The sequence below is a fragment of the Sinohyriopsis cumingii genome, chromosome 19 (genome assembly GCF_028554795.1).
Source record: "Sinohyriopsis cumingii isolate HCF-2022 chromosome 19, ASM2855479v2, whole genome shotgun sequence".
NCBI classification, from domain to species: Eukaryota; Metazoa; Mollusca; class Bivalvia; order Unionida; family Unionidae; genus Sinohyriopsis; species Sinohyriopsis cumingii.
The window spans coordinates 18,525,893-18,553,754 of record NC_142979.1 but is presented as its reverse complement, the minus strand read 5'-3'; the positions used below and the strand labels follow the sequence as shown (position 1 = coordinate 18,553,754).

General features: G+C 35.6%; 1 protein-coding gene across 1 annotated transcript; it reads right to left on the bottom strand.

Moving 5' to 3' along the window:
• Positions 1 to 2,391: 2,391 nt before the first annotated feature.
• LOC149775219 (endoplasmic reticulum resident protein 29-like) lies at positions 2,392 to 19,562 on the bottom strand. Its single transcript, XM_089944405.1, has 4 exons — positions 19,409 to 19,562; positions 12,396 to 12,534; positions 9,284 to 9,448; positions 2,392 to 5,116 (listed from the first exon to the last, which is right to left on the bottom strand). The coding sequence occupies exons 1-4, from the start codon at positions 19,523 to 19,525 to the stop codon at positions 4,785 to 4,787; spliced, it is 753 nt and encodes a 250-aa protein (XP_089800531.1). The 5' UTR covers positions 19,526 to 19,562; the 3' UTR covers positions 2,392 to 4,784.
• Between the last annotated feature and the right edge of the window lie 8,300 nt (positions 19,563 to 27,862).

The window sequence follows — 27,862 nt, the reverse complement described above, 5'->3', positions numbered from 1 at the left end:
GATTCTGCATGGATTTAATATAGGACGTTCTATAGAATTGGTGGGGGGGCATCAAGCATACATATGCAGATGGGGTGTGTGTAAAAAAAAGTATGCATGTGTACGAGGGGGGGGTCAATCTTTGCCAGATTTTTGCGTTCGTACTAAATGGATGGCCCCTAATGGTATCAAACAAAGCTGTGAATGAACCTGAACAATTTTGTTAACTGCCTCGTGACATATTTATGGGACACATCGTGTATATAGCACTGTATATGTGGAAATTATAACTTGTAGTTTTTTTTTAAATGATAATAAAAAGCAAAATAAACAGATTTAAATGATTTTTATATGACCTTCCTATTTCAAATGCAATTCACGTAATAATGTAACTCGGATGTACTTAAAAGGTTTGATAAAAGTGAATGTAGTATTTGTGTGATTTTACAGTTGACTGTGATCGGAATAATCTAATTAATCAAATGAATGCTGCAAGTACCTAGAAGGACATAATCCTTAGAGTATATGCGTGTGTGAGAGATGTTAAAGGCAGTAATTTATTGATCACAAGTGGTTCAACATCACAACATGATATACCCCACTATGGCAGGCATACATAAAGATTAAATAACCATATCATAAATGGAGGGCTGTTGTCATTGTTAGTGTATCAGTTTTATGTTGCTTTAAATAACTCGGCCTCTGCAACTAGGGTTTATGTTAAGACCTGGGTTAACCCCGACTTGTACCACACAGTGACACCAATACTGGTCCCTAAAAATCCTTCCGTTATGCTAATTTTTCCCTGCTTATCTCGACCCCTTTTAAGTTGATAACCCCATTATGTTGGGCATTACTTTCGCTCTGAAGTAATATGTGGATCCGCTTAATTTGACAAACTTTTAATGTCCACCTCAGAGAAATTTTCAATAAATGATCTGGCATTTCCGCTACTACTGGTACCTCATAATGGCAAGCATGAAAAAAGTCTGTACAAGATCAATACATCCACTAATCAACCAATCTCGTCAATGTATGGTTTATCACCTGCATAGAGTGGAGAAAATTATTTTGTAAACAATACTTTAGAGTAAGGAAACTGAATGAATGCATTTCCGACCTTTATTGAAGATGCGTTCATAATGGACATTATCACATGTCAACACCACAACAATATAGTTTGTTTCACACAGCATCACGAATTTGACTGGGAAAATTGTCAGGTTAACATCATCAAATGTAGCTAAAAATACGTAATTTGTTTTACACAATATACTTAAAACGAATTCAGTTATAGTTAAAGTGTTTCCATGTTTGGTGCAAGTGCAAGCCTTCAACTTCACCATGGCAAGATCACGTGAATTACAATAATCCAATAATGGGAACCCGTAAAATTCCAAACGGAACTGGTGCCCCTCCCCCCAAAAACATTATCAATTTGTTTTGAACAAGAGTAAATAAAAGTACCAATGGTATTGTAAAAAAAATACAAATCATCCAGAAACTTTTTAAAGTTTTTGATCGCTGTGGCATGATTACAGATTTTTCAAGACAAATGGAATAAAGCAGAAAGTGACTGATAGGCTTAATGTCTATGAAAGAGAAAGAAGTGCTTTCATTTGTTTTGTTTTCATCTTGAATATCAAGGTCTTGTAATCCATCACAGGGCTTAGCTGACCTCTCCTTCTGGTGCTGTGTTCATGTCAACGGTCACTGATCCAAGTCAAGAGAAATATGGGGCATCAACTGTATGAATAGAAAAAGCTGGCTTCTTACAGAATTTGATATTGAGACAGTAAACTTTAAACATGAATACCGACAGCGTCTTTTTCCTGTACAGAGATATATACATTTTTTAGCGGAACCTCTCATCAACTAAATCGATTTATTTTCATGCACAATATCGGTAAGTTACATTTTGCTACTAGTCACAGGTCAACACTAACAAAAGAAAATACTTTTAATAAAAGTATAATCCTACACATACTTAAACTGGCCTAGATTTTGGTCAGCATGAGAAATCATTGTCTTGTTGAGGCTACCAAAGGGGTGAGTTTTTCACAGGAAAATAAAAACAACTTTAAGCCACTCACATTATTTCATAAACTCGAGTGTTCTGAAAATGTGTGACTTATTACTTAATCTGATTTAAAAGACCTCCAATCTTCTTTCCTCTGCAACCAGGCATGACTGAATTATTTTTATTTTTTTTTGCATTAGAAGTGCCATTTGTTTTTAGAAGAAAAAAAAATCCTCTTTTTTGGTACTTCAGATGCATAATGATTGTTCTGCAATAGATTTGTCAACTAAACCCTGATATCTTGGAACCCAGTTATGTTGACAATTTTTTACAACGCATGATCAAAATAACCGGGTTTGACTGTAAATATAAAAAATAATATGACATTTCAATTTCAAAGTATTTTTTAATCATGGAATCTGAAATGTACAAAATCAAAATTTTCATATTCTAACAAACATCACAATTCAGTGACATTTATCTTCGACATATATATCTTTTAGATAATGACTACAACTGTTTTCAAGCAGAAAGAATGATAATCTAGTCGAAGAACAATACCATCTAAAAGCCTGATGAAAGGCAGTTCTACCAAAAAATGAAAAGATTGTAAATCCACTTAATTTTTTTATACAAAATTAAAAAAACATTACATATTAAAACATCGATTGCATGTACTTATTCATAATGCAGATTTATTAAACAAATTCTACATTTCTGCCTAATACATGTATCACTGAAACTGTTGTAATAATGTAGCTCACCCACTTCCAGAAATTCCTTCTTAACTCACGATGACAAGAATGATCTAACCATCAATAATTAACATACATCATCAAAGCCATACATGATTTAAAAAAACACTAACTTGTGAGAACATCCTGCAATTAATATATATATATATATATATATATATATATATATATATATATATATATATATATATATATATATATAAAATTCCTGTAAACTAATTAATTAAAGTACAGACAACTCATATTGCAAGAAATTATGTCAGAAGTCCTAAAGTCAACACATTAACTCCAAAACCATGTCAAGAATTTTCAAACTGGATTGCACACTGAAACAGCTCTTGGTTTCTGATGTAACTGAGACAAATTTAAATTAAAAATACAATCCTCTTTCTGGATAAAACTGTTTTCAAGCTGAATATACCATCCCCTCTGAAGCTCATGAACTGGGTCTTACAACAAAAAATATAAAGTGGAAAGACTAACTGAAAATCTAGGCACTACAAAATCTTTTTATCAATATAGTATTTTAAATGTTACAAGGAAGTACTAGGGAGAACAATTATGCTTTGATTTATAACATACATGTACAAGTACATGAACAATTGTGGCCAGAAAAATGCGAACAAATTTTGAATATTTGCACCATCAGCATATTGTCTTTGGTTTCCAGATGCCATCACATGAAAAATGCTCAAGCAAAATATCTGCACATACCTTACTGAGGTCCATTGATTTGCTCTATGTATTATTTCATACGATAACTTAGGTATAAACTATGTTCTCTTTAAATGAACAACACAACATAAATCTGAATATAATATATTGTCAGAGATTTTTGTCCCCATATAAACAATTACTTCCTGAATCAGTAACACTGTGGTTTCTTTGTACAAGTATGGTAATTGTTTTTGATCATTGCCACAAGTAATTTCTTGATTTCTGTTATTATCATAAGTATTTTATTTGATTTCAATCATTAGCACAGGCACTATACTTGATTACTATCATTACCACAAATGCTTTTCTTGATTTCTATTAGTAACACAAAGAAACTCTCAAGTACTTCCCTAACTTGTCTTTAAAAGTCATATTTTAAATGAGCTCTAAACCAAAAATTTAAGAAGAAATAAAATCTTTTTTTAAATCAAGAATTTGAAATGGATCAGGAGGGAACTCCCCTCCGACCTCCATTCCCAAAATAACAATGCACTTCCAAACAACCTCAAATGGAATGTCCAAAAGTTGTATACATCCATGCTCCTGTGTAAATATAAAAGTCTATTTCTTTCCATTTTTGTACACTACAGAACAGAATTTTCACAAAATCTGTACCATATCAGACAGTGAGAAGGTGTTAGTTAATACATGTCCAACAATATATAACAATGGGCTACAAAACACATATTCCAGTACAAATTGACACCATCTTTACAAGTCACTGGGGGAAATTTTCTGCAGGGTATTATGTGTATGACTGTCATCATTTGCCAAAGTTTTCATTGATAACACAGAGTAAACTAATGAAAAGATAACATTACACAACCTCCACTCACAATGAATTGCTAGTATGTTGTACGCAATTATTTATAAAATTAGATTGTACAGGAATTTCATGCCACAAGGGAAATTCATTATCTGGTTTTCAACGGTATTGTTTCTTGGCAAACTTGTTCATTATTGCTAATTTGTGTTCACATTTCTCTTCTAGTGAAAATAATTTCCTATAAATCTGTACTGTCTTTATGTTCCTGGTATTCAGTATATGGTCCAACTGCATGTATATAAAAAACATTATTAGTTTTAATGATGGTCTGATTTATAAAATATTTCCTTCTTTGTCTGGTAAAGTGAAGTTATTAGTGTCTTGTATAACCCAAGTATATGAAATAAATCTTAAATAATGATGTATAAATGCAAGACGTTTTAGAGATGCCCTCTTTTAATATGTCAAATCAGTTTAAAGGTGCAAAGAGATTATTTATGTTTAGACACATCAAAAAAGTAAATAAACATGAAAAGTGTCGGCTCTTTTACAATTCATCTTTCATTCTCAATTGGAACGATGTTAGAATATTAAGCCTCTCTGAAAGCTGTTCTTTCTTCTTATCGCTAATTTTACCATCTCTTAACTTTTCTACTCTTTCAATTTCAGAATCAACAAAATTATCTCCCTTTTCTGCAATTTTCTTCATAGTTTTGATATAAACATCAGCAGATGCTTTCTCAGTCTCGGCTGTAAGTTTTTTAGCTTCTTCCTCTGCCTGAGTTATAATGGCGTTCCTTTCTTCACCAGAAGCCTTGTAGAACTGCTTGACTAGTCTATCAAATTCCTCCAGGCAAGCAGGTAATCCAAGCCATAAACCTGAAACACACCAAACAAATCTTTGAACTTTACAATCTTTTCTTTTACATTTGCCAAAAAGTGAACATAAATTACAGTCTGATTCTTTGTTTTCTTGCAGGATTCCTCAGAATCTATACTTAAACTTTTTATGTCTTGTATAATGATATGAAACTGAGAGCATGTCTAATGACAACAGAGATAATATTTCCTTACTAATCACCAAAACCATGACATGGATTAAATTATATATATACATACACACACAACATGTCTGAGTATAGATGGTATAACTACCACTGTTAAAAGTTATTCAGGTTTATATATTCAACATATCTTTTTGTGGAACCTAATCCTGTCCAAATTGTCACAGAGAGTTATAATGACAGTGATAGTGAATTTTAAGGCTTTTTTGCCCAAGAACTCCAAAGAGGCTATGGAAAAACTGTTTAAATTGAACAAGTGAATATATTCCAGCCATATAATGATTTCTTTTCATACTATTATGTTTTAGCTTATTGCATGTGGCTTAATATAAAAAATTTTCCCCCCTCTCTCTAATTGCATACATACATGTTCTCTCTTGAATTGCATACATACATGCTCTCTCTTGAATTGCATACATACATGCTCTCTCTCTAATTGCATACATACATGCTCTCTCTAATTGCATACATACATGCTCTCTCTCTCTAAGTGCATACATACATGCTCTCTCTCTCTAATTGCATACATACATGCTCTCTCTCTCTAAGTGCATACATACATGCTCTCTCTCTAATTGCATATATACATGCTCTCTCTTGAATTGCATACATACATGCTCTCTCTAATTGCATACATACATGCTCTCTCTCTAATTGCATACATACATGCTCTCTCTAAGTGCATACATACATGCTCTCTCTCTAATTGCATACATACATGCTCTCTTTAATTGCATACATACATTCTCTCTCTAAGTACATACATACATGCTAAGTGCATACATACATGCTCTCTCTCTAACTGCATACATACATGCTCTCTCTCGAATTGCATACATACATGCTCTCTCTCTCTCGAACGCATACATACATGCTCTCTCTCTCTAACTGCATACATACATGCTCTCTCTCTTGAATTGCATACATACATGCTCTCTCTCTCGAATGCATACATACATGCTAACAAATACAACCATAGGAACGAAAATTATTTACTCAATGAATAGATTTGACTTGTCATTCCAAACTGGCCCTTGAATTTACAGAATCTTCATGATTCTGAATGTGAATTTACTTTGAGATAAGGGCTGTAAAATTTTCAAGCTTAATCAATATTTTTGCTCTTAAAAATACGACTGCAAGCTTTTGCAAGTTTTTCATGCAAGTCCAGTGAATTTAAATTTCTATCTCATGAATTTCAAGCAAGGCCACAATCAAGTAAGTAGGGGCTATTCCAGAAATAATGTTATCAGCGGTAGGTGGGGGTTAGTTGGTCTGTAGGCATTTTTTATTTTCACACTGCAGACATAAAATGTCTTTAATGTATGATGAGATATAGAGAATCTATGTTGGGGTTTGGACAGAGACAAGGAAATTCCAGTCAAAGGGTTACATTATTTGTCTCCCCACAAGGCCTATTTTTTCACAATGTTTTCCAAATTCTTCACTAGTGTACACATCCCAATGTTTACATGCGGTGCATGAACACAAATATGTCAATGAGGGCTGTGATGTGACAGTTGCATCCGAAGTGCACACTATATGCATGAGCAAAGAAAAATAACAACATAAAACGTTGCATAGTTAAGAGGTATTATCACAACATAAAACGTTGCATAGTTAAGAGGTATTATCACATTTAATATATGGATGTTATATGAAATTGACAATAAATAATTAATATTTATTACAAGAAACTTTGCTGTGACATACTTGTGTTGTCCTTAATATTGATTGTAAAATTATCCCTGGGTATAAAAGACCCTCCAAATACAGACCCTGGAGGATAACCATGTGCTAAACTTTCAAGTTCATGGATTCTTTGAAAATTTGTTTTTCTGTCTTGGAAATAGGGCAAGTACTACCATGAAATTTGCTTATGGATTAATGTGTTGATGAATAAATGATTCCTTCTGGCCAATAAGTGCACTATTTGTCATTAAATAGTATAGGTATATTTTTTATTTAACTGGGGCACAATGGAGATGCTTAACAAAATTAGAATAAAGCATGTTTGATATAACACATTTCTGTTACTAAGTTTTCTGTAGTTGTTAAGAGAGTTGGGAGGCTATGAATTGTATAGGTCTATAGTCTATGTGCATGGATCAGTGTTTTCTGTCACAGTTCATTTCCCACTGCATTGAGAATTTTATCCTATATGTAGCAGTCATTTTTCAGGTCAGCGTCATTAAATGTAGATAACAGTATATAATTTGTTTCACATGAAGTATTTAAAATAGTTACGTAGCTTTATCTACATTTAATGACGCTGACCTGAAAAGCTTTATCTACATTTAATGACGCTGACCTGAAAAGCTTTATCTACATTTAATGACGCTGACCTGAAAATGTATTGAGCTAGGCCTGCATATAGGATAAAACTGACCATGCGTGTGGAACGAACTTGCACAATACCAAAAAGCTTGACATCATATGCATGTGTGGTGGATGTGAAGATGGATTTTCCTCAAGTTACTATGTTTTTGTTATATATTTGTTGTTGTTGTTTGATTTTAGAACAAATAAGTCAGGCACAACAGAAGACAACAAGGGTTTCTTTTTTTAAAGTAGTTCTGAGCACGTGGACGACTGGACTGAGATCAGAAAAGTAAGGTTAGCAAAACAGCTAGATTTCTCCGTCGCATGGGGGAGAAAGATGGATGTGTGTAGTCTACTGTCAGATGCTAATTTCATGCCACGTCGATGATGAGATTATGGCACCGCTCTGGTGGCCTAGTGGTTAGAGCATCTGCCTTGGATGCAGGAGGTCGTGGGTTCGATCCCCGACCAAGTCATACCAAAGACTTACAAATATGGGACTAACAGGTGCCTTGCTTGTCACTCAGTATTAAGAGATTAGTGTTAGGTATGACTGGTCAGCCTGGTGTCAGGATAATGTGACTGGGTGGGACATCATGCTACATGTCTGCGGCATGATGCCCCAGTGCTAGACCACTATAAACTGCCACAATGCAGACACCGTAGTGATACGACTGATTTTTTTAAAAAGCTACATTAAAAATCCAAATCACACACACAGATTATGGCTGTGTGTACAGTCTACTGTCAGATGCTAGTGTTTGTTGAAAAGAGGATGTGAAAAGTATAACTTTATATATATGTTCATGTGCTACTTTAATAATAAAGACAGTTTTGACATAAATTGTGTTTGTTAATTATTAATTTCCTCAGTCATTTCCGAAAATACAGACAGGTCAAAATGAGACATTACTCATCTACAAAAAAAAATTATAATAGCTTTCTTTCATCATTGAAAGTACATAAAACTATGTTTGTTTGGTGCAAACTTGTGTATTGTGATCTCTAACCTGGAAAAATTGTCTTGGTGGTTGGAAAAATAAGGTTAAAAAATAATTTTTATCACCTGAATGTTACATGTGATGCATCTTTAAAAACGTGCAGAAAATAGCAAGGGTTATACAAGCATTTGAATTTATATTACTGAATGAAAATGAATATTAGCACCATATAAATTAAAACTTATGCGAAAAATCTTCCTTTTGTTTTGTGTTTGCTTTACTTACTCAATACTGAAACTAAATCTCACAAAGAATGTGCTGAACTGTTTGAAATGTTATAGGATGAAATTTGTTTTCAGTGTACTCCTTTATAAACATTAAGTAACAAAGCTTTCCAAAAGTATCCAAGACAAAAAAGATGTGGTAACAGAAAATTCTACAATTCACATGTCAAACAACAAAGCTTTTCATCAACTTAGGGACAATTCGACTGTTCTTACATAGTTGAGGGAACCAAAAAAACACTCAGATGATAGAGCTTTGGATTCCTAATTCAGTAGGCACCCTGGCCATCTCCCTCAGCGTGTCCTTGGAAAAGGCATTTAACTCATTTCCTCTACAAAATATAATCAACTTTGCTAAAAGTGCCACTAAAAGTTAACAAACTTGCATAGTAACATTACAGTTTCAAACTGCAACACTGAATTTGATATGCCCACCTGATTCCTTCATGAGAAATTTCTTAATATCGTCAGCGTTGGTTGCACTGCCTTTGTAAAGGATGGATTCTGGTTTTCCCTTCAGGAAAAGTCTGTAAACTGGGTAATTTTCCTTCTTGACACCATATTTTTCTCCCAGGTCAAAGTTTTCTTTGTCGCCATAGTCTGAAAAAAAGGCAGTAGCAAATAAAGTCATATACATACAAATACCTGATTCTAATTTGTGTTTGTGTGATGATGTATCTTCTTGGATCCAGCAAAATACTTCAATATTGATAATGCCACTGCTGTTGCCAAATAGCAATACATACACGAAAGTCTCACCAATGACTATGTTAACTAAGTTTCATGGTAACATATGTGAGGTAATAACAACCACTTACAAACACCAATTTTTTCCTAGTAAAATATGTTTCTTCGAGATCAATCTGCCTGACTGACACATAGGTCAGCAGACAACTTTTAGCTCCCTTTAGCTAAAAGTAGTATCTGGATGGCTGGATTTGTGAGGTAATAGTAGTTATCCTAAGGTATTATGACTGGAGAATGTATTTAAAAGAAATGTTTTTGACTGGAAAAGTTGTAGGTTGTAACACCACAAAGGAAGAAGTATTTATTTTATTTCATGCAGGCATCAGGTGTTTGTGTGACAATTTCTCAGAAAGTCAAAAATGTCATTATTCAGACTGGAAAATCACACAAATTTTTGCTTGCTGACAGTTGATATTTTAATAAAATTGCATAAAAATACGACCCACCCCCTCAAATCTGGAACATAGCACAACTATAATTTTTGTTTGTTGTATGTCTCATCTAGAAAAAGAAATAATTCTAAATTTGACTATTTAGAATAACTGTTGAAACTGAATATAAAACACTTATTGATCCAATTAGCTACAAATTCCGTTATGAAAAACTGCCATTAATAAATTTAATTGCTGATCTTCAACTTACGGTCAGCAGGATTTTTTTCAGGCAGTCAAGCTTGTCCATTGAATGCCAAACAGTGACCTTCTTACAGTACATATCATTCTAATTTTCATAACTTCATGCATGAATACTGGCGAGGGTGGAGAGGATTAACAAAGCCTCTCCACCATTTCCCCATATGTCTTGATGGTGTTGCCACAGCTTATCAGAGAATAGCTATGCATACCAGATTTTCTTCCAGTCGCATCCAAGCAGTGCCATGGCTTGTATTTAGTGTTGAAAGTGGTAATGATGTATTTTTATGACCACAACAAGTATGTGCTAAAGAGTTTCACTGAAGGTGGTCAGCAAGACAATGACTCGCCTAAGTCACTGCAAAGTTATAGGTGTTCATGTATTCATTCAAATACAATTTTATATAACATCAACGTTGTCAGATAAATGTGAAATGAAATTAAAATGTATCAAATCAAAAATTTCCTTTTTCAAGACAGAATGTGCTAACTGCTGAATATGAAAAAATGCATTTATTTTTCACCCTGCATACATCACCCCATTATATAGACAATGCAGTATGTAGCAATCAAATTGGTAAAACAGGGTTCCCTTTACAAGTATGTCTAGTGAACATGTGCCATTGTTGACAGTGTTTACTGCTAAAGGACTAACCGTGTGGTTTGCATTTCAGTCAAAATTCAGTGTTTCTAGTTCTTTCTTTATTTTAAATTGCAGTGGTTGCCATTGAAATTAAACTGTTTGTATTTTAGAAGAGTACTTTTCATCTGTAACAACAGGATAAATTTATTATGTTCTGAAGCCAAAATGTGTGCTTCATATCAAGTCAGTGTGTTTTTTTTTCTTCTTCTCCAGATGACTTTGAATAAAGTATGAATGTAAACTTCCTATACGTATCAGTGATCCACTTGCCATGGATAATAATGTTATCTTCTTGGGCTACATTATTTAAAATGAATTAGGAATACACATTAATTTTTCACATCAGCAATAACCAAAAAACAAAAGTGTATTACTTACAGCCCAATCAATCTTTCCAAAAACACACAAGTACTGAATACAAAATACTCTTTTGAAATCATCTTTTTTTGTAAACTTTATCATGGGCACAAAGGCAATAGATTGATCAAATGGCAGACTTTCAATTACTGGTACATGTACATTAATATCAACTAGCCCCCTCCACAGAGAAGAATATGATGTGCCTGCAAAGTTGCGGTGGTGATTTGTAGATATTTACCTCTCCAAAGCAGTGGTTTCACTGCTAAGCTGGGAGCACAGAGTGCATTAACTCCCCCACTGTAAAATGTGGAGAAACAAAAATCGCATGAGCTGTACTGTACATAGGTCAACTGTTAATACAGGCTCAACTTTTTGACACTGAATGAATCCCACAAAAGTGGCAAGACACAAAATTAATTGCCTGATACAGGTCACCTATAAATTGTGCAAGGTATGTCCAACTTTATGTGGTGGCTAATTTGACTATACATGACATGAGATGGCTAATTTGACCATACTTGACATGAGATGACAGTGCTTATCAATTTGATTGACAGGTCAGATCTATTTATTTACGGGGGCACATGACAGGTGACCAAATGATCTGAAGCGGTCATTTCCATCTCAACTCTTTCTATATAAATCTGAGTCAAATCTGGGGCTAGGCCAATGTGGGTGTCTGAGAAAGCTTGTCAGTAGCTTTTGGTAGGTTACTGGTTCTTTCAGGGATTTATCTTGGTTCATCCTCAACCAGCAATATTTGCCGCCATGTACAGCCTATCATGTGCTGAAAAATGGAGATAAACCCAAACAATAAGAACATATATCATAATCTGGAAAGGCAGAACATTTGCTATGATACTAAAAAAAATTCAGATTTCTCAAGCCCCCCCCCCCAACTCCTGATAATCAAAAATTGTAATTGCATCTATCGGTGACATGTCAAATTTTAAGTGATGTTCAAAGTTGTTTTTTTTAATGAAACAGCATTTGTGTCTCACTAGAAGTCCAAATAAATTCTTTAAAAGCCCCATCCTTTTGCAAACAATTTTTAAATGTGTTCTGTTCTGTAAATAAATATGTTAAAATTGTATCCTCTTCATAAAACAGGTAATATGTATCAGCATAAAACAACTATAGAACATCTATTGAATTATTAACCAACCTGCAATCTGTACTTCGGCAACCAGCAAGTCTGACTGGGAGATGGTTGCCTGAGCAACCTTCTTGAACGTGTCCTGCTTCTCCCCATAGGGATAAGTTTCATCGAACTTAACCAAAACTGCCTTGTACTTGTCTATTACCTGAAATAGATATTGGTTACTGCCATGTATTTTTCTATTACTTAAAATACATACAGTATTGGTTACTCGCAGAACAGACTGCATTCATTACAATGAATAGTACCACTAGTGATCATGATGGATGGATCGGCTCAAAGACAACGAAGAAATTATCAGAACATTTTAACAGTTTTCTTTGTAAAAAATGTAATAAATGCAATGTATGTGTGTGCATGTATGTATGTATGTATATATATATATATATATATATATATATATATATATATATATATATATATATATATATATATATATATATATATATATATATATATATATATATATAAAACTTAATCCATGTCATGGTTTTGATAATAAGGAAATATTATTATCTCTATTGTCATTAGACATGATCTCAGTTTCATCACATTATACAAGACATCAAAAATTTAAGTAGGATTCAGAGGAATCCTGCAAGAACACAAAACATCAGACTAATTTATGTTTACTTTTTGATAAGTGCAAAATGAAAAGATTGTAAAGTTCAAAGATTTTATTTTCTGTTTCAGGTTTATGGCTTGGATTACCTGCTTGCCTGGAGGAATTTGACAGACTAGTCAAGCAGTTCTACAAGACTTCTGGTGAAGAAAGGAATGCCATTATAACTCATGCAGAGGACCTGTCTGTCTGACAATTAACATTAACAGATGTTATAGTCTATAATAGTCATGTACCCTCCCATCTGTTTGTATTGATTTTAAAAATGTAAAGCATCAAGGATGTAAAAGATGCACACTGATCAACTTATAATTTATAACCAGACTATTTCAGATGCATTGGAGCATCGTCAAGGTGTTGAAACTTCAAACCAAACTCTGTTGATGTGAACAACCATACAGACTGCTCAGTGTCCTTTATCGAATTCTAGAACAGTCCATTTTTTTTAAGTTCAAACTGTCATATGTATCCAATATTTGCAGTGTCCAATTTTATAATTTCTTTTTTTTTAAAAAGGTACAATTCATATCATATGTTGAAAGGGATGTAACTCTTGTAAGTTTATGGAATTATTCAAAGCTTATCACAGAAGGCAAACTACATACATCAGATCTGTTATCTAATAAAAAATATATTTAAAAAAACTGACTCACCCATGCAAATATGATGAGTGTTCCAATTTAAACTCTGGTTTTGTTTCAAACCTCAAGAATTTGACAGTGTTAGGGTTCATAATGGTTTGCCAAAGTGTGAGATAATGGTTAACAATGACATACAGCATCATGACCAAGTCACACAGCAACATGACCAAGTAATGCCAAGTTCATAATCTTACACACCTGTTAATCATACATGAAATATACAAAGCTCAATCAATAATACATGCTACTCACAGCTTCTGGAATGTTATTCAAACCCTTTGATAAATTTGATATCAGATGTACATTCAAAAAGATCAAAGTCTTGTAAAATGCATTCTATATAACCAATCTACAAATCTGTCCCATTACAGTTTCAAAGATATTCTAGTGATATATTACATTTTTTCAGTGAATGTACTGCATATACTAACTTGTAAAATGGGTCCAACAGCAAACTCCATAGACTGAGATCTCCCGCCATGAGACATACTCAAATTGACATGTGATGTCCAATAAACATAACTGTGTCCCTTCCTGCTTTTATTCACAAGAATTTGATTTTTCCTTTTTATTCTTGTGTGCTGATTACTAACAATATTTAAGGGGCTTATTTTCCCTCTTGTCTTCAACATGCAATGCTTGCTGGACAACATTTTAATGGCAAAAGCTTTGCATGAAAAAATATGTGCAGTTAAAGTGTCTTGAGTTATTGCTGTAAAGTATGCAGTTCCTTGACTAAATTCACTAATTCTAATATGAAAATCGGATCCAAATTGAACATGGATGAACCAATTATCCAGATTTATTGGCAGCAATATTTTTTTCATATTTTTTGCTTTTATTCCGTAAGTCCATATTTGTAAGACTTTTTGCAAATTTGCAAGAGTTAGCAGGTCTGCTTAATGGTATCAACAAAACAGCTATTGCAATTTTTATTATACAGTTGGTAATTTGATTTCTAAGAGAAAGTGTATCAGTCAAATGTCATATTCAATTTTCTTTTGTTTATATAATTATTATATTCTAGAAATGGGGACTTGTGTTATTCTATTATATATGTCTGCTCAGGTCTGTTTATTCCACCCATTAATTTCAAAATTTGTTTACTTGATCTGGGCAATAACACATGGTTGATCATCCAAGAGATAATGATAACCACACCACCATGCAACAATGATTAAGCACTTTATCAATTATAATACTGTGATCTAGGTACTCCTATCAATCAAAATGATTATATATATATATATATATATATATATATATATACACACACACACATACACAATCTACTGTGCTCTTTGGAAGTCATGTATCTCTCCATCTAAACACATACACTTTCAAATATGAACAGGGCAGGTTACAAACTCACCTTGCCGTTATAAATAGAATCTACCCTATGTGCACTACCCTACTGCTTGTGGACAAATGGAACAAAACAGGATTGTACCGAATGTGATACTTATGCTGCATACAAATGGAGCAAACCAGGATTGTACAGAATGTAATAATTATGCATTGTTTCATTTTTTTTATACTGATTGGAACATATTTATTGTGCCATAAAATTTCCTGTTTGCCACAAAAAGTTCATGCTTACAATCACTACCAATGGCAGTTTAAAACCCCAACTAAAGTTCCAATATTTTGAAACAATAGATATCTGGCTGTAGAGTTAAATGAAGGTGGGACATCTGGCAAGAATGTTAAACTTTTTAATTTGTTCACATTTTCATTTCCCTATGAATAGCCTCATCCCCTTGGTAGTCTCTGCTTCATGGTAGTTGTCTCTGGCTGAAGAAAATCTAGGCCAATGTAAGTACATTTACATGTAGCATATAAACAATTATACAACCACATGTTACTAAGATAATAAATATCAGTGAATTATTTCGGGAAACTCATTTCTTGACATTGTGATATCGATCAAACGAGGACCACCATTTTTTTATATATATGTTTGAGTCGTGTTTTCTAACAGGATTTGACTGATACATGATTTTCTAATATATGAATGAATGCTCAAATTCATGGATTTTTCATATCCATGTACATATATGTATATTAAACATGTTGTGGAGTGTACTACACAAATGTAAGATGTCAGTATACAAGTTTATTTCAGACCAACTGTCCTCATTTAATCAAAATTTCAATTTTATTTCTCTGCATAAATCCTAGTCACTGACGACAGGTCATCTCTTAAAAATTTCACCTGCATGCAAAATTTCAATTTATTTTCAGCCGCCCCCCACTGATCTAAACATCTGCTTATGTCAACAATAAACGGATAGTACTATATTATGAAAATGGCAACATGTTTTGAAAATTGGTGACAAAATATTGAGGTTGGCTATTTACTTGGCCACAACTTTATTAAAGCCAGCGCCATCCCTGCCAGTGGTTACCTCAGGTGGGAGCAAAAGTGACCTCATCAAAAGCCTGACCAACAAATGTGTCAGCTAAAGGAATGATTTCCTGATCAACATCATTCTCAAGAACCTTCTTTGGCATAGCTATAGTACTCGCACAAGCTGGGTATAAATTAGGAATCTCTTTTTCAATGGGATCTACCTTCTGATCCAAACAAGGCTCATCAGTAACAAGTGGATTAACCACAACCTTATATCCAGCTAGGTCAATGCCTAGTAATAAATGTATACCTTCAATGAGCAATGATGTTATTGTTCCAACTGTCACAGGTCCTGCAAACAAGTCTGATGACAAATTTACACAATGGATAAGAACATTAACAAAGCTGCAGTATACCCACTGAATAAGAACACTCAGTAAAAGAAGACTTCTCAAAGGCAAAGTAATAATAAAGATCCTGAAAATCTCTGGTGTCCCTTAAAATTTTAATAGGGATAGGATTGGCAGAATCACAAAAAGTGACATAGAACTCTTTGACATGAATGCTTCATAATTTTCCATAATAAAATCAGAGTGGGGTTTGGTTGACCAAAGAAAAGTATTGCTTTCAATACATGGCCATGACCTTGACTTCATAGAAATAAAAGCATCTGGAATATGTCTGCCTTGATTCTATTGCTTATTTTTCAATTTGTAGCAATGCCAGGTTGAGATGTAGTAGTGCTCGTGTTAGAATGAATTTTTCTTACCAGAGTGTTCTTGAGTCAATGAGTGGTAGACTTACAGATAAAATAAACTTCAGGTAGATCTCAAAGTCACTAATGACCCCTTTTTGAACTCTTCAATTTTTCTATACTGCCTCAAGCAGAAGCTCTCTTGCCTCAACTTCAAGGTCTTCCATTGAAAAACAGAAAATAGACTCTGAGCCATTAAAGTCTCTGCTTCAGGAATATTATACTGTCTGGCAAGCTGAAGTATATCATTTTCAAGGACTCTAACCATTAGGAACAGAGGATTTAAAACAAACTTCTCTACTGTACACGGCATTGTAAAAGCTTGTTGCTTTCACTATTGATTTCCCAATATGTAAAAAAAACTCATAGGCAGTGCTAAAAAAATCTGATAGCTCGATGCCTGGGACCCTTCAAATTTCAGATCAGGGCCCTCCTGTATTCTAAGTGTTGTGCCCATCAAGCATGTCTCATAAAAAATGAACTAAATTACCAGAGAAAACTTCAATCGCATTGATCAATTGCAGAAAGTTTTGCTGAAGATGATTGAAGACTAGTAAATTATTCATATTTGTCCCCATTTATGCCCCTTACCCCTATGAAGATCTCTATCATACTTCTATTGAAAGCTCTAAACTTTGTGTGTATAGCAAATCATGCGACCTATGAATGGGAACAGACTGCATGTGCTATTATTAATTAGTGCTCACATGGTTTTAAGTTACATGCATGTACATGTACCAGAAACAGCCACAATCAGTCTAGTGGGTACCAGAACGGTCCCATCAATTTTTGCAACTGGTGCAATGATGTGTGGCCGCATAATGGGATCTAAGGCCAGTGTGTATTAAAGGCAAACTGTTAATTGGTCACTTTATTGTTGTAATCTGGATAGTTAAGGCCAAATACACGATATTTTGTTTGAGGTAAAGAGATCAAATGTGGCATGTTGGCTCTTCTGTCTTTGATTTAAAAAATCTTTCGATCTTTGGCGGACTAGAGATTGGAAAAAACACTTGCATGTTCTTTTTTGTCTTCTTTAATTGCTATTGAATTATTCCAAGTGTTTGAAGTTGAAGTCATAGCTGAAGTGGTAATTCCACTGCCTGTACTCATGCTTCCTCAAGAATAATGAAATACCAGTTAAACAAATTATGTGGTACATATGAACAACAATAAAAGTGAAAAGAAACTGGAACTGTATAAATCAAGACACACGCTTCTACTTCTAATGAACATAAACACCGTTAATCTATTGAAGGACATTGTTAGTGCAATTAAACAATGGCTGACCTTGGGACTTGGAGAAAAACTGACATTTTTCTTGGTCCCAAAAAATCACATAAGACAATTTAATATTGCTTTGTTTTATGTTTGGGCATACAGAGAATGGAGTCAGGCTTGTAGAATTTGAGTTGGGGCTTGTGACTTTGTTTAAGACTCCAGCCCTGGGCCTGTATAAAAAAAATTCATTTAGCTCAGCTCTGGGGACATGGAAAATTCTGAAGCAAAGTGAATTTAAGCTTCCAAAACAAAGTTTTCTGAAATAGTTTTGAGAAATTCATCTCAGACAAGACCCCAATTTTCTTACATGGCTCAATGCTCTTAAAATAAGTAACATAAACAAGTGAAAAGCAAAACACTTGGTAAAATTCAACAAGTAATTTATTTCCTTAGAAGACAAAGTGAAAATGTAAAAAGAATTTATGGTATTGAAAATTAAATCCCAAATGAAATCTAGGCCAACAGAACTTGAAAACACGTCCATCTGCTTGTGTGAGAATCTGAAGGCCATTATTTAGGCAGTAAAACATAGCACTAAAACAAAACGTATCAAGTGATATGTTTGATGTTGTAGGACAAGACTAGTTCAGTGCCTTGTGTAGCATGTTCTCACATACTTGGCAGCACATCTTGACACTCTTCCACAAATCTGAATCTAACTGACTCACTTTATCCTGATGGAATCAAAATCTGACAGTACTGCATTTTCATGTTCCATTCAGCTGGTTGGAATGCGATGAAGATGAAATCGGATTAAGGTGAAGAATGTTTCTTTAGCCATATGCTTGCAACGCATTCCAAGCAACGAAAATGTTGTCAGCGGGACTTGATTGTGTGAGGATTTAATTTATTCGAAAAAAGACATCAGACTAAGCAAAGTCCGCAAAAATCAACATTACTTTCATTTGTGGAAAAGCTTCAGTATGTGCTGCCAAGAGTGCATAATATTCTTGAAAATTCGGACGCTCGTTCCTATGTCAGTCATCATCGGAACAAGCTACACAAGGTCGTTATTTAGGCAGTAAGACGTAGCACCAAAGCATTAACAATAACATGTGATAATTTTTCCTTGTTTGGTGTTTTCCTTGGAACATTCATCAACGTTATAAAGCTGATAATTTGCCAAAGTATAACAATATATTTTCAACTACTTACCATCACTGTCACAACGACATGCACATTTCGTTTTTGTTTGTTGTTTCTTTTCTACAAAAACACACAAAATGCTCTACTGTCGGAATTTTTCGACACATCTTTATTTAATGTTATAGGACATGTGCCTCTACCATATGCCGGCCGGTTACAAGTTCGACCGGCTGAAAATTTCATTAAGACACTAAACAATTGTTGCAATAAAATTTATTTTACCTTCTGAAACACACCGGAGTTGAGAGGAACTGATCCCTTAACGGCTTCTCCCGTAATCAGCTGAAAAAACGCGAAAAGTACTAGAGAGCAAGTTAGGACGATACTGCAAGTCGCCATGATTAATGTTTGATGATGTGGACCAATCAAATTCTTTTGTCTTTATACTCCAGTGTTCCCCTTCTAGAACAGCTAACAATCGGAATATCGATCGGCAGTTTCCGTTATACAGTTGAAATAACCTCGGAAGCTGTTGTAGGAATACACATCAATTTAATCAGTTTGGTGATACTACTCTGACGGAAGTCATCACATGTTACCGTAACAGTTGACGATATTGATGCTTTTACTGTGTCTCCTTTTACAGCATATTGTTCGATATGAACGACAGTAGCTCAGAATATAGTTCTCAAATGCCGACGAATTACATCGCGCTTTTCTTTCTCGACTTGACGGAAAAGGCCGAGAATGTTCGATTGGAACGCCTAGATGTTTCGTCTCAGGCGTAGTGCATCACATAGGTAGCGCTCTATAGTTTCGATTTTGCATTTTAAGTAAACGAATTTTTCAGGTTTTCCTCGCTGGTGATACTGACCATCCAAAAAGGACCTTTTATATCTTAGGTATGTTTAAAAGAACTTTTAATTCCCTTTATCTTGGTGTATGTCTGATGGGTGTAATTAGGGTTATAAAGTATAAAGTTTGGCTTAACTTCAAATGTGTACATGAGACAAAACCACAACAACAAAAAATAAAAAATAAATGAAAAAATATAGATCCGCATGCTCATTTTTAATTCCTGGATTTCAGAGGCAAGCTGGAGAGAACAAAAAAAAAACAGATAACTTTTTATAGTTTATATATTTGGTAATTCATTCGTTGCACTTACAGAAACTTGTACTGTCTAGTCTGGCAAAATTAGTTTTCCTTACTTCAGTAACTCCTAAAGATAGTGTATTGTGGTTTAATTCGAGCTGTTTTAGCCACAGAACATGACAAACAAATAAAACAGAAAAAATCGTTGTGTTTGCAAAACTTTACCTGACTGTTTCAACAGGAATTAAACTTTTAAATGTATTAAAGTATTATGTTTCAACTATTTTATTGCAACTTGTTGAGGATGCTGGAAAACAGTTTTATTGACTTAGTCGTATGTACTAGTTTAGGCTCTAATAAACAGTAACAAAAGAAAGAGTGAAAACAACAAGCTTTGACAATTTTGACAAATAATTTATTTCCCTGGAAAAAAAACACTGTAAAAATTAAAAGAAAAAAAAAAGAAGAACTTACGGTTTTAAGAATTAAATCCAAAAATAATCCAAGAATAATCCAAAAATTAAAATTTAGAAGTCTTAGTAATGAAATGTTCTAATGAATTCAAGTTCGGTTCCCGACGAAAAACAATCCAAAATGGAAGGCGATGACGTATACTGTAATCAGTATAGAGCTGATGTGTACAGTCCTTTGTGAACCACATAAAATAATATTCCGGTGTTTGAATTCCGACCAAAATTTAAATAAATATCTTTGTCCAAGAATTCCATATGAGCACTCAAATATTTCCAGGAAAAAGAATTAATCTTTAAGAATCCAAATATTTTGAATATTTTGAATAAAAATTAAAATATAACTCCAGACTGGTCACAAACACTTATCCAGTGTCCAAGGTAATAGCCCAAACTGATAAATATCTGTCTAAACATCACACATGAATCTAACTACTGCGCAATTTCGGAAAACCCAAAATTGCGAAATAGGGCTGTTTACGATCTAAAGTCAATATTCCCAGTATTACCTTGATAAAACCAATCATTTTACTCCAAGAATAAAATAAAAATAAAAATATGTTTACTTGTCTCAGTGATTTCTGAATCTAGGCCGGGAAGTAAGTTAAAAACAGAAACAGTGTTTCTATTATTAGGTCTTTATGCAAAGATTCAGATCAAACTGATAACATTCCTGGTAAACAAAATTGCATTACGTTGACATGTAATGAAACTAAAACTAAAAAAAAAAAAAATTTAAAACTTACAAAGATACAATTCAATTAAATCAAATATAAATTAAATCAAATATACATAACACTAGAAATCGATATCCATAACGACATCGGTTATTTTAAGTAAATTTATGTAAGCGCATTAGAATGGGTGTTTGCATTTACTCGTAAAGCGCGCTCTTTATTAAAATAGTATACAGTTATAGTACAGAAATAGATGAAATTAATCTCAATATATTTTTGTGCAAAATTACGCCATATAATTTAATGAAAAATTACTTTTAATACAATTTAGAGAAAATTTCAATCTTAATAATTTTGCTCAAAAAATTATGTCCTTATCATATGTTTCGCTATATAACTGAACATTACACAAACTTTTCCTTCTGTGCCAGAAACTAGAACATTCAGGGTTCAACCGTCTGGTTCAGTGCATGTAACTTTAACTCCGCCAGAACATTTTTCTCGGAGTGCAAATATTTTTGGAAACTACCGACTTTGCAAACAGGTGTGTCTTCTGCTATAAAATTAGATGTTTTTAATGGTGATCAGTCTCGGAATCCTGTTAAATGGTTAGATCATTTTGTACAATGGGCTAAGTCTTATGAATGTATGAAATATCATAAGCAAAAGATTTGAATGCTTTTCCTTTTCATCTTCATGGGAATGCTAAAATCTGATATGATACCTTACTAGATATTGTTACAAACAATTGGCACATTCTAGTCACATCCTTTAAATCTAGAGTTCAAAATGACAATGTCATTTTAGATCTATCAATTTTGTAAACTTAGCAAGGGTCTTCTGAAACAGGTATGGACTACCTAAGTCGCCTTTTGCAAATTGCAACTAACAAAACTATCCCAGATCAAGTTTTATTAGCGGTGGCATTGAATGGATTGAAATCTTGTGTAAAAATGATTGTATTTAACAAAATAAAAAAAAAACATGGCATGTTTACGCCAAGTAGCAGTTTTAGCGAAAATGTCCATTGCCACTACTGATCATCGCGTTAAGTCGTCATGATGCCGTATAATCAGCATCTTTGATGGACAGCTTTTAGCTATTTTCACTGTAATATGTATACTATATCCATCGTTTCAAAAGCATCAGTTCCATATTTGAACAACTTTCCTGAACTTCTGGTATTGGCAAGAGAATTTTCCATGCTCTCCAAGGCATTTCTTCAATCGGCGTAAGCCTCTTCCACATCATTTGGGTTTTTTCTTGTCCCCTTACAACATTTCTAAAACCTCTATTATTCATGGTGAAAGTCTTTACTTTTAGCTTCGTTCTGAATGTTCTTCTTTTATTCGATCTCTATAGATCCACTTTGTCTCGTGTAGGTCTCCTGTCGTCTCTTTTTGTCGTCTGATACTCCCTATTTTATTTCATGAAGAAAAGGGACTCGTCATATTTCTTCAAAACGTTTTCCACTACTGACTAGACAAGTCTTCGTAACAACGAGTTTCTTTATGAAAAAGTGACTATTTCATGAAATGGACAAATAAATGCAAATGATGTAATTCTTCTAGTCCAAAAAAACAAAAACAAGCTGAATAAGTGTTAAGGTTCAAAATGATATGGTTCCCCGCCCCATCCCGAATTCTTTCTCTCTCATTGAGGGTGGGCGATTATCTTTAGAACCATGCCATTGATCTGCATGACTGTAATCGGTAAGTACGAAACATAACTGCAGAAAATCGAAAAGTATCTGTGGTGTACTGTCTCTGTAACTTGGTTAAATATTTGTTCCAAATCTACACAATGAAATGAACCAGAAGTTTCCAAAATGCATTCTACTGAAAACCTGTAGGTAACCTTCAGAGAAATAGCATAGGCAAGTTGAGTAAAATGCCTTAAAGACACAATGCTCATGGTGGCCGATTCAGTCTGATCAGATACTGGGGATCGAGCCAGCACCAGTCCTGCCAGTCTGATCAGTGGTACAAACTGCAGGTGGGCGAACAGACTACGAATCTGAATCCAGGAAGGAGACGGGTCCGATGCTTCACAGGGATGACTGTCTCCAAAGGCTTTCCAGGACGAAATCGGAAAGTCGCGGGGAAGTTAGTCTCCAAACTATTTCCCCGACGAGCATTAGCGCTCTCAACCCCCTCCCAGAAATGGGCTGGTCCAAAACCTGCACACGCCACCACACGAAGCGGCTCAAATGATTTAAGGTCCCTCCATTAATTATAAGACAAATTTGTCGCCCGTTGAGTGGCAAAAGACAGTGGCTAATAGGAAGCAAGAGTTTCCATCTATGTCAGAAAAAGGGTGTATTCCTGTTTATCAAAAGCGAGGAAGGGGTGGGGTGGCGCATCACATTGTGTTACTTAGCTGTAGTAGGGGATCACAAAGTTACTTTTTAGACGAGTTGCCAATATAGCATAGGCAAGATGTGTGTGGTGTTCTAGGATAGATGCCATTTTGACATTAGTTGCACTGACATTCGCCAGGATTTTGATGGTGGGTACCGGTCTGTTGGAAATTAGCGAGAATTCTTTTAGTATTCTTGTTTCTAGCTATCAGCCATAGCGATGATGGCACTGGAGGCGGTATCTGTTCAACGTGCTGCGCTGAAAAAGCCGATAGTGGAACAGCTGATGGAGGAACAGCTCCCTTTTTATGCTCAGTGGAGCATGCCCCTGAATGGTCACTGTGGAGTGCAGATATAACGCGTAAGTCAAAGAAACTTTTTTTAGCGAGTGTGTGTGTTGGATTTGGAATATTATCGTAGCCTTAATAATTTATCAATCATATCACTACGATTTCTGCAGTGTGGTCCTTTGTAGTGATGCATCATGCCGCAGACATGTAGCATAATGTCCCACACAGTCACATTATCCTGGCACCAGGCCGACCAGTCATAACACTAACCTCTTAATACTGAGTGCCTAGCTAGGCAGCTGTTAGTACCATTGCTGTAAGTCTTTGGTATAATTCGGCCGGACCAGTTGAGTTTACGCATCCGAGGCAGACGCTCTAACCACTAGGCCACCGCATCGGTCTCTCTGCGAGTGCCAGTGCGCTTAAAGAATGCATAGAGAACACACACACACACACACACATATAAACAAGGATATGCACAGAGAGCCTTTGCTAACTGACAGGTGCATTTGTCGTTTGCTTAGGAGCTTCGGAATGTGTGCCATGAGTTACATAAACGAATACTGCGCCTGTGCAGAGGAGGGGTGAGAAGGGGATAGGCGTGTGTGTACTATGCTAACAGGCTGTAAGATTGGTGGTTTATGGCAACGAAGATCGTTAGTCACGCAACTTTTCAAAACCTATGAGGAAATGTTAAGCAAATTATTTGCTGTTCCTGCAGCTTATTGTACGCAAAGGTCGCTGTATTTTTAGGTGGATGGAGTCTTATGTTCGAAGACGAAAGTTAAAGTTGAGTTTTGGTCGTCCATTTGGCCAGTGATCTCAATCAGGCTATAATAACGTAGATTTAGTGATTGAATACAAGCATCTGTATAGAGCATAACAAGCGGCGAGATTTATGAATGTCGAAACGGAAGATAACCCATTTATTTAACATTGTCTGGTACAGTCGATACTATACAGCAAAAGGAAAGCTCTCGCAGTTTGACGCAAACTGAACATGTCGCACAAATCGATGACACGGAAATAGTGGATTGGACACTTCGTGCATAAGTAGAACCGGAGTCTTAGCAAAACAGAGGAAACACAAACCGAAATTCTAAGGCACGAAAGATAACCCATTTACTAGTGAAAATGTTTGCACAGATTAACGAAGGCTGAATATATCCTTGCAGCAAACATAATCCAACAACAGAAATATCCTAGTGACAACATAATCGAGTTGGAGAAAATTACGTTCGAATATCGTGACCAGTTCCCTAATTTGTTTAAATTAGCCAAACTTGCTGTGTATTCTCCCATTACAAACAGCAGATTGTGAGAAGGATTTAATTTTCAAAACAGATATTATAAGGGATCACATAGACCATTTCTCGTTTTCAGAAGTCTTGAAGTGGAGCGATAAGAAGCAGAGAAGAATATTTACCAGCTTAGAAAACTAAACTGGGTGTGTAGATAGATTATATATTTGTTGTCAAGGAAGTGACATAAAGTCATTAAATGCTCGTCTTCAATTAGGTATTAGGTATGGATATTTCATAATAACGTTGTCACCCATCAGCTCAAATTCGGCATTGTCCCCCCTCCTCTGGAGGTAGTTGTGGGCGATCTCCCCCTCTTAAGAAACTAGTCAAGGTAAAATACGCCCGCTGATTACGCCCGGTGGCCCAAGTAGTTAGAACGTCTGCCTCGGATGCGGAAATCGTGGGTTCGAACCCCGGCTGAGTCGTACCAAAGACTTATAAAAGTGGTACTAGTATCTGTTTCGCTTGTCACTCGGATTAAGAGGTTAGTGTCAGCACTGGTCAGTCTGGTGTCAGGATAATGTGACTGGGTGGGACATGATGCTACACGTTTGCGGCATAATGCCCCAGTGCTAGACATCACTATAAACTGCCCTACTATAGACATCATGGCGACATGACTGAAAAAATATTAAAGCTATGTTAAAACTCAAATTACGCTGAGGTTACTGAGGCAACAATTATGTCACCTAAAATAAAATATGAATTAGGCGACTCAAAGCACTTGAGCCAGAGGTTCCTTTTGACCTCGACAAGGCAGTGTAGGTACTTATCATCTATTCCTAAAGGCACGATTAGTGAGGTGACACAGAAGCTACCGTTACGCTATGGACAAATTTGATGTCAGCGGGGAGATGCCCTTTGGGATCGGGTACGCCAACATCATGCCCAGGTTCAAAATGCATAGCAAAAGCCTTATCTCGCACTGCCAGATGATTTATGCGCTCGTGGCTGCCATTTTCACTGTCCTCCATGCCATTCACATCAAGTGTTTCACCCAAGCCAAGGACGCGGAGAAGTACATAGTAGACAGTTTGAACCAGATGAGGTCGAAAGTGGGTAAATGGTGTGGTATTGGGCACAATCACGCACGAATGGACTTATAATCGGCATTCCCAGGTCATACAACAAGAAACAAATATCTGGTGGTGCAATTGTATGCGGGAGCATGACCAAAACAACTAAGTCCTTCACAGGGACAATGATTTTATCTGTGCCATGAAGCGAGAGATTCGACTCCTTTGATAACGTCGCACGAGGGCAGGATCAGACACAGGCCTGCCACCAAAAGCTGGATGAGTGGGTGATGTGAGTCTACGAAACAGAAGCCACCGTCAATGACGTGGCAAATCTGGAAAAAAAATCTGAAGCGACCTATTATCATAAAGGACATCGCCAGCGGAGACATCTAAAACAACAGTGGGAATAACCGCTCAAGGGATGGGAGGATTGTTGAATTCAGTTACCACGATGGGCACGCCTGATCAACGATCATTCAATTTTCGGCAGATCCGCATGACTCCAATTGTCCGTTAGGTTCTTGACTGAAATTGTTTTTAAAAATCTCTTTCATAAACTGGTAGAGTAGTTTTCAGTGCCACCTCATTTTCCCTGTACAGAAAATACACCAGGTTGAGGAGTAGCCCCACAACCATCTAGGTCCTAAAGGCGCTGAATGGTGATCAGTTACCAGCTGTGCTGCTGGATCCGGGGCTGGCCGGCCGATAAGTTAGGAAACATGTCGGCTTTTTCCACACGTACTATACTCTAGTTATCTTCCCACAGAACTCGCAAGTTCGCCAATGGGGCTAAGCTAGTGGCCTAAAGCAACCTTATTGTTTATTTCGACCCAAAATCCCTGGATGTATTCGCCGACTTTGACATAAACTAATTGCTACAGGCGAGGATCGGTCCTCGCTGTTAACCCACCAAGCCGAGGTGGAGACGCGATCTGACATGCCGTTTTCCAGGCAGATGTCGCGCTGCATGAAGGTAGCCAGAAAGATGTCGAGGTGGTGGGTCACACTTAGCACCCAATAAATAGCCGAGACTAGCTGAAGATAATCGCACTTGCGCTGCAGCAGGATATGGTAACGCCTCTGGGGTAGCCCTCACGTGAATATTTGGTAAATAAGGATGCCTAAGTGGAGGGCTCGCCTCTGCTACCATCGATAAACAGGCGTATCCATCTCAGAGAATCCGCTTATTTTTCAAAAAAAAAGATACGGTGTGGCATCTCATCACTCGAACACAAGCATTCTCATCGTTAAAGTTCCAAGAAGATATTAGCGATCTGGACGACGACCGTTTCGACGACACGTTTGTCATAAAGATCTGGAAAAACAACATTTCAACTTCATTACCATCATGCAGGAACACTACAGTGGAAAGCAAGAGGAGTGAGCCAAGAGGCTCACCAGAGGTCCTGAGGATGATTGTGATCAATTCATTTTCTAACACTCCCTACTCATTTGAGATATATGAGTCTGTACCCAGTGACAAATCAGAAGACTTTCGACTTAACAGAATACAGAGAATGGC

Bases quoted from the DNA above. Each gene is read 5' to 3' on its own strand.
- LOC149775219 (XM_089944405.1), bottom strand. From the start codon at position 19,525: ATGGCGACTTGCAGTATCGTCCTAACTTGCTCTCTAGTACTTTTCGCG. The intron at 12,535-19,408 runs GTAAAATAAATT...TATCTATTTCAG, and splicing joins ACTCCGGTGTGTTTCAGAAG to GTAATAGACAAGTACAAGGC. The intron at 5,117-9,283 runs GTGGGCATATCA...GGTGTGTTTCAG, and splicing joins ATTTCTCATGAAGGAATCAG to GTTTATGGCTTGGATTACCT.